At 44.6% G+C, this 8,170-nt stretch overlaps 1 protein-coding gene across 1 annotated transcript in view; it reads left to right on the top strand.

Annotated features, from left to right (window-relative positions):
- The first annotated feature begins 672 nt into the window (after positions 1–672).
- CUNH14orf80 (chromosome unknown C14orf80 homolog) overlaps positions 673–8,170 on the top strand; it is a 144,188-nt gene continuing 136,690 nt past the window's right edge. The window contains exons 1-3 of the mRNA XM_019530573.1: positions 673–798; positions 2,578–2,656; positions 7,783–7,985. Coding sequence (XP_019386118.1) covers positions 673–798; positions 2,578–2,656; positions 7,783–7,985 — 408 coding nt within the window. The remainder of the gene's footprint in view (positions 799–2,577; positions 2,657–7,782; positions 7,986–8,170) is intronic.

Raw genomic sequence — 8,170 nt, 5'->3', positions numbered from 1 at the left:
CTCTCCCACCACCCCTGAGAGCGGGACATGAGGCATGGCCAGATCTGCGCTGCGGAGTTCTTGTCATGGTTATGCTGCCCCATGGGAATGCATAGAGGGTGCATGTGCACCCCCTGACTGGCCATGCTCCCTGCTTAGGCAATGGGTGGGGGGGCAGGTGGGAGTGCCAGTGGCCCCATTGCACGCACCAGCCAGGGAGTAGAAGTGCTGGATGTAGTGCTGTGGCTGCTTCCCAGTCAGTGAGTTTTGCTGTGGGGGGTACCCCTGCTGCCTCTGATCAGCAAGAATTGGCCATGGCGCCCCCTGCCCCCGACTGGTTGCTGGGGGGGCATATGACCCCCCCCCCCCCAACTAAGGTGATGCTGCCAGTTGTGTGAAGACTGAAAACCACGTGCACCTCTGGCTGACAGCTATCCCAGCAAAACCCTGAGTGTAGGCACAGCTATGCTAGCAGACAAGTGCTTTTGTCAGCTTAATGTCTCATGGGCAAGGGAGGTGGTGTTATTAGGTCAACTGAGAAGTCTCTCCTGGCATATATTGTGTTTCCAGTAAAAACCTCTTCTGGCAAACTGCTCATGCTCTTGATTTTTGTATTTGTGCTGGGGATTCCTCCAGTTGCTGTAGCCACCTGTGTGGGAGAGACCAGGTGGCTGAAAGCCATGCTTTTCTCTGATGTGGTTCAGCCATGCATACAGCCAGGCCATTCAGCATTTGGATGTGCTCTGGTCTGCACTGGGCAACTTCATCAGTAACTTGAACTCAGATAAACACCCAGTGGAGACCAGGCCTGTGCCTTGGGTAAGAGAGATAGGGAAAGGCTTTTCACGGCCTGGTGGAAGAGTTGCACTGTCTGCATGGTTGCTGTTACTCAGGAGTTCTCATTCAAATAAAACTACCTCTGTAGTGTATATAAGGTTGCACATATTACTTATGTGAATCCACATGTCTGCATCTTTCCATGGACTCATTCTCCAGTTGTCCATCCTGGTCACTATGAGACTGTGGCCTCCTACATGTTGGCTTCCTTGAATTGTCACCCACCACTGAACACGTGATCCCTCATCCCTGCTGAACACCTTGTCTTTATAAGGTCATCTCCTTACCTGCTGTCAGGGCTCCCTTCCTTTGTGTGTCTGTGCCTGGTCCACTCTGTGGTCCTCTAATCATGGCACATCCACCTCTGATTATCTTTTCCGACCAGGTCCATGCTCCCTGCAACACCCCAGTGTCCATACTTTATCCAAATATGGGAAATATAGAGGACTCTGTTTAAGTATGTAGCCTCAGGACTGAAAAAAAGGCTATGTGCTTATCTGGAGTAGGTGCTTGTCTGGACCTAATATAAACAACCAAAATTTAGGGGGTATGCAGCCCTGTCTCCTGTCATATTACCAGCCTTGAAATGGATTAGCCCTCTTCCTTTTGTGTGGGGAGGGACTGCTAACACCTCAGCACTGACAGTGCATTGTACTGTATAAGCATTATGTACAAAACTGTCCTATAATATTAGCAGTCCTAAAATTGACTGCTCCCTGCCTCATTTCCACAGGTTCTAATGGCAGCCCCAAAATTCTGTGGACAGACCACATGAATAGAACTGCACAAACATCTTTAACATTGGAAGGAAGCACTTTTGCTAACCGGGAACAATATACAGCTCCTTTACTCTGTGCTGCCCTCTGCCTTCCCTTCGTGCAAATGTTCTCTTTCAGCTTTTCTTGCTTAGAAACCTGCCCAGAAGTTCTAAGATGTCCCTGTCCTGGGAGCATATTTTGGAAATTATTTTCTTTTCTTAAAAATGTTGCTCAGGTTTATTTGGTGTTATTCAGGGTGTACTTCCCTCTCTTTGTCAGAAACTGCCTTGGGCCCTTTTTGTGTTAGGGTTTTTCAGAATGACCTTGGTTTGGGGAGGGGGGGAAAGGGCTCAACCCTGTGTTGTATGTAGGAAACTGCTTGCCCAGCCTGTCAACTCTTCTAGGCATTACGTGCATTTGTTGCAGTATCTGCTGTGTGGGGTCAAACTGATGTGGTCTGCAGCCAGATCTTCCTAGTGTGGGCAGGGATTCTTTGTCACTCAGATCCATTGAGCTGGATGTCCTAATGGTTATGGACTTAACCCCAGCCTTTTGTGTAGTGCCTTATATACAGATTACCTAGAAACACCTGCTGCGTAGAGAGTCTTTCAAGTATCTAATAAAATTCTGGTTCAAATACAGTTGAAGTTGTGCTGCACTGAAGTGGCCATTGTAGGAGGACTGCTGCTGTGTGGAAGTGCCAAACAGTTCATAGGACACACCTGTTAGGAACTGTGTCATACCATTCCTAGATGCTCAGTTGCCCTGTGCAGTCATTAACCCTGTAATTCTGTTGTTTCTTAAATGCATATCCCCGGTGCTGTTGCAAGCACCCTAAGGAAGTAAGACACTGCAAGAGCCTGCCTGCTATAAGAGCTATTGCTGGCTACCACTGTATTATTCCAGGCAACAACCAGTGCTGGACTTTTGGAGAATTACAGATAAATATGTGGCAATTCTTGTGAATGCTAATTTTTCTGGATTTTTTTTTTTTTTTTTGCAGAGCCCAGAGCTCTGGAGGCTGCTCTATTCTCTTCTGAAACAAATCCATGAGGGAGGATGCACTAAGTCTGACACCATAGGTAATGCATTTCTTGTCTACCCAGGTATTGTGTCTGTTTCTGGACATGACCTGAGCTGGATTTACTCAGAACAGGACACAGGTCCCATTCTGGATAATTTTATCTCACTGAACCTAATTCTTACTTACATCAGAACTGTGCAGATGGAATTGCTTCTCAGAGCCTGCTGATTTATACTGGGCTTGTTTTATCCTTGTTAATGAGGTTTTAGTCAGGCAAATTGGATGTTCTCTCATCTGCTGGAGGCTCTTGCTTCTCATGGGCATTTTATCAGGGCCTTAGTCACAGTAGCTGTGTTTAAACTCTGCATTGGCTGGAGAAGTCCCCAGAGTACACAGAGGTAATTACAGAAAATAGGTTTACTTCCCCTCTAATCTTTCATTATTTTCCCATTCTAAAAATGACACTTCACCCTATGGTAAATTGCCATCAAGTCCTGCTTAAGAATGGTGGTTTATAACGGATGTGCTGTGCACCAAAGCTATAAAGCTAGCATTTTGAAGCCAAGTTTTGGAATGAGGGGGAAAACATCCACTGTGTGCACAGTTTTTGGAGAGGCTGTAAACTACACCAGTAGACAGCAACCATGTTGCAGAGAGAGCCTGCACATAGGTTGGATTTGCAAACAACTACTGCCTTGTCAAATACAATTTTTACCTGCTATTTAAATGCATGCTGTTCCTCCAGGTTCGTGCCTTCCCTAGACAGTACCCCTATCTCAACCCCTCCAGAGTGCCTCCTCACTAGAGCCACATTGATGTGAATGTGAGATCCTCTTGGAGTCCTAGAATGCTTCTCTCTTTTTAAATTGGTACACTTCTTGGGCCTAAACAAGCCTACAGCTTGGGGAAGGAGCAGAAAAACGCCAAGAAGTTAAATGATTTGGAAGCCTGTGGCTGAGCTGGAAAAAAGAACAGTTCCCCTGTAGCAATCCTTTCTAGCATTCCATAGGATCAAATCTAACTTTTAAGAACCTCCTGCTGTTAGGTTTTGGAGCTGGTTATGGTGGCTGGATACTAGATCTAAGTAGCATATCTCAGTGATGTAAATATCCTGTAGTTTCCGTCCATCATTTTCTCTTGATTTGTGTAGTGAAAAAGTGGTAATTTCCTAAAATTTGGAAAAAGGGCAGGACTGCTATTTTGGGCAAGACTTTATTTTTGTAGTCATTTTGAGCAAATGACCCTCAGATTTGTATCAGAGACCAGACCCTGAATTGGAGTTAGCATCCCAGTTCTTGAGCCTCTTCCTATATATGTAATTACAGAGTGACTAGTGGGCATTATAATTTCTGTAATAAAAGCTTCTGTATCATGTTTTTAATGGCTGAATTGTGCTCCCACATAGTGGCATGACTTACATTTTGGGAAAACATTTAAAGATAAACTATTCTGTGCATGACTGTGTTTAAAATGAACCATCGCATCTTTGGATGGAACAAAACTAGTATTCCTGGAAGGTGTTCCTCTTCTTTCTTGTTTTGGAAGAGAACTGTTTTCTTGCCTTTTTTTTCTCATAAATATCGTCTAAACTTCTAGGGGAAAAGTTCATGTGCACTAGTTGCTTAAATTTCAGAACAACGGTTTGTTCATCAGGAAAATTGAAGTGTGAGTCAAAGTAAACCTTGTATTGGAACTCTGGGAATAAGTTTAACAATAGAGTGTCATGACCAGTGCCTTTCTGCTGCTCTTTCCATCAGTGCTTAATCTGCATGAATTATTTTAAGAAGAAAAATAAAGCAAATCAAACTCATCAGATATGCCTTTTGACACGTCAGTTATTTTTTCCTGGTATAGCAGTTCAGTTGTAATACTTCCAGAAAGAGCTCTGTAGCTGCTTTATTTCTTTCTCATCTGACACATGAAACAGGAATAGTTCTTCTGCAGTGCTAGTTTCTCATAATAATTATGGTTTGTGGCACATCTACAGGTGTTTCTTGCCTGAATGCATGAACTAATGTTTCTGTTTTCATCCCTAGTCTTGGCTCAAGTTTTTTCCTTCTGTAGCCTGCATGGGCCCAGAGTAATGCATAGCTCTCTACTGAATACTGAGCTGTAATTCATTAGAAGGGTTCTGCAGGCATCGTAAAGTAAATGAGTACAGCTTGAGCATGATATGAGCAGAGCTGAGCCCTGAGGTTAAATCACAGCTTGGCCTTTAGTTGTTGAACTTGTTCTTGCCAATGAAATGCACGTGCAGAGCAGGATTTATTAGAAAGATCCACAAAGCTGTTCTGTGCAAATTGCTTTATCTTAATGAAGTACCTCAGTAAAGTGTTGGCAAAGAGCAGGTATTGCAGCAAGTGGCATTAGCAGCTGACATAAGCAGAATTTTTCTCTTTCCTTGAGGTATTTTGAGTATTGTGCTCTTTTTGGTTGACTGCTTGAGTACTGTATAGGCACTTATACTCCCATTCTCATGGGGCCTGGCTATTATCTCAGTTGTCAAAATGGGGAAAACAAAGGCTGTTTGCACTTCCATGTTTGACCTTAAGCCCATACTTGCTATCTGTTCGCTATAAGTCCCTTAGCTCAACCCCTGGCAACAGTTCAGCTTGACTGTGGAAGCTTTGCTGAATTTGTGGGTATGAAGTTGACTCTGTCCCCATTTACTTCATGGCTCTACTTGCTCTTCACTCCCTTTGAAGGCCCTGAGCACAGGAAGTCTATCAGTAGCACTGACCTACAATTCCCTATATCTGACTTTTGGCCCTTCTGCAGCCTCTTTCTTTTGTTCAGAAGCAGAAATGATCAATCCTCAATTGGATTCCTAAAATAGCTCTCTTGGGGAACCTGGGGCTTCATATGCATGTTACACATAAGGCATGACTAGGCAGTTGATCACACCTTTAGTGGTCAGCTGGCCACACAGTGGTAAGATAAAAAGAAGAATAAGCTACAAAGTTATTAGTGAGCTACAAAGTTAAACTCAGCTACAAATTTAAAGTGATTGGAGCTCCCAGCTGGGGGTCTCCTGTGCGTTCCCCAGCTTGGGAACCCCCAGCTAACAGGGCTTCCAGATGCAGGGGGCTGGGAGACTGTCGTTGCTGTGATCTCCCAGTCGTGTGGGACCCCAGATACCCCTGCAGCTGGGAGACCATAGCTACTGTGATCTCCCAGCTGTGGGGGTACATGAGGGTCCCTTTGGTTGGGAGATTGGAGCAGCTTATAGTCTCCCAGCTATGGGGGTGCATGGAGTCCCAGGTGTGAGAGCTTCTTTCTTGAAGGTGCAGGGGGAACCTGGGATTGGGCTCACCCTGCACCAGCAATTAGGTGTGATGGGATCTAATGTGTGATCCCAGAATCATGTTTCCTGCCATGTGCATGTGGCATAGTTGGAGGCACGATTTTGTAGATCATGCATTAGATCTCATTTTGCCTTTACCTGCACTATGTAAAGGGGTCTTGGAATTCATGTTAGTGCCATGCACAAGGAGAGCCACAATGTGGATAGCTTTGTGCTGTCTACAGGGTATGCTATTGACAGGAAAGGGAAGCCTCAGAGTTGAGCCTGTCAGTGTAGACTCAGTGAAAGTGACTTGCTGAACATCACATAGAATCTGGGGAAGAACAGGACACTGAACCCATGCCTCCCAAGTCCCAGGCCAGTGTTAGTACCCTGAGGCCATCCTTTTTATCTAATATATCACACCAAAATCCTAATGTTCCATATATACAGTTTCTCTGGTATTGTTCAGCATGTTACAGAGGGACACCTGAGGCATAGAGAGACCAAGGGACTTTTCTGATCTTATACAAAAAGCAATTCAACTCCCACTGCAACCTTAACTGGCCCTTCCTGTGGGTGCATGGCAGCAGTTGTGCATAACGTGATCCCGCCTGAGTGGACAACATCACTTATAGTTTTACAAATACCCAGGAATATAAGGAGTTTGTTGTGGAAGTTGGGTATGCATTAGACACTGAGTACTGTGGGAACCTGGACAGTTTAGAGATGTGGCAGGGCACAGTGCAGCTAATCTATTCCAAACCAGATTTTGTAACCATTTTGTAATTTTATAAGGGCTTAGTTGCAAGCCATCTTACATGATTGTGTCAGAAAGTAAAGAGAGGTAAAATTCCCCTTCTTTCATTCTGGGGTTCTCTGCATTGAGGGAACAGTCTTTGAGAAGCTTTTACTGTTCTCTCCAGTGTGCAGGCAGTGAGTCAATAGATGGGCTGGGATAAGGCAGGTATTTGCTTTTGGCTGGCATGCTGGGGTCAGCAGTCAGGGCTAGGAAAAGGTTCATCAAATTGCAAGAGTCACCATCTGGTCTCTTGTCTGCCTCAGGCTTGGGGCTTTTGGAAAAGCACAATCTGGCTTTAGGTCAGCAGTTAAATAAGCTAGCAGCTCTGTTTTCAGTGAATAGCTGCTCACCAGCAGTAACAGGGCTTGCAGAACATTGCCTCTAGGCAATAGAAGCAAGAAACTTTCATAGTCAATGGGAAGGAGAAACCTAAACTACAGCAAAGGACAGATGCTGTCTCTTATCACCACTGAAACATAGGCATGAATTTGTAATGTTGAGTGGTGGTGATGAAGGTTTTACAGTGCATGGGTGTGCACCACATATACATGGTCATTTTAGTATCAGAGAGAAGAGATTCTTGGTCTTTTGTTTTAATTTGCACTTCTGAGCACAGCAATATCAGGAAAACGATCTCTTTCATAGGAGGGAATTTAGACAAGAGCAGAAAAGGGAGAGATTGAGGAAACACCAATGCTGGCTTATGTTTGGTTCAATAATGGCTAGGGGCATAGTATGAACCTACAGGTGCATTGAAGGGTTTTAAAAACCAAACTGGGGAGAAGAATTTCAAACACCTTTTCTCACCATCTGTACAAGGGTGTAGAACTAAGTTATTACTGAGCAAGTTATGAGAGTGTAATGTTAGAATAACGAGCTTTGAGGCCATAGACTCCCCTTTACTGGAAGTTTTAAAGAGCTATTTAGACAAACATTTTGTTGGGGATGGTCTAAGCATACTCATTACTGCCTCAGTGCAGTAAGATCACTTGAGATCCCTGCAGGCCTACGTTTCAGTGATTCTTTGTTTCCTGCAAGCAAGTAGGCAAATGCATTGGGAAGTATATTGTGATATGAATTTTTATTTTCTTTTTTCCAGACACCCAGATCAGATTTGTGAAGTCAGTGCTGCGGTACCATGGCTATGGCAGGCCAGAATTCTATCGGCTTCCTTCTGACGGCTCTGTGGGTAGCCGGGAGCTGTTGCTGGCATTTTCCTGGCTTCTGCACAGGATTAATCTTTTGGAGCAGTTACTGCATGTGAACAGAGTGAGAATCGGAGATGAAACCTCATTGTGCACGGTGAGCATGTGTTTTGTTTGTTGTCCATTTCTCCACCTGGTGGGACTCATCGCATGACTGGGCGGTGAGTGCCAAGGGCTATAGGCTGTACAGGAGGGACAGGATAGGAAAGAGAGGTGGGGGCGTGGCGCTCTATATTAAGGAGGAATACACATCCTGATTAATTAGCAAGGAGTCAGGGGAGG

Source organism: Crocodylus porosus, unplaced genomic scaffold (genome assembly GCF_001723895.1).
Source record: "Crocodylus porosus isolate Cpor-Errol unplaced genomic scaffold, CroPor_comp1, whole genome shotgun sequence".
NCBI classification, from domain to species: domain Eukaryota; kingdom Metazoa; phylum Chordata; order Crocodylia; family Crocodylidae; genus Crocodylus; species Crocodylus porosus.
This window is presented reverse-complemented; position numbering and strand designations above follow the sequence as displayed.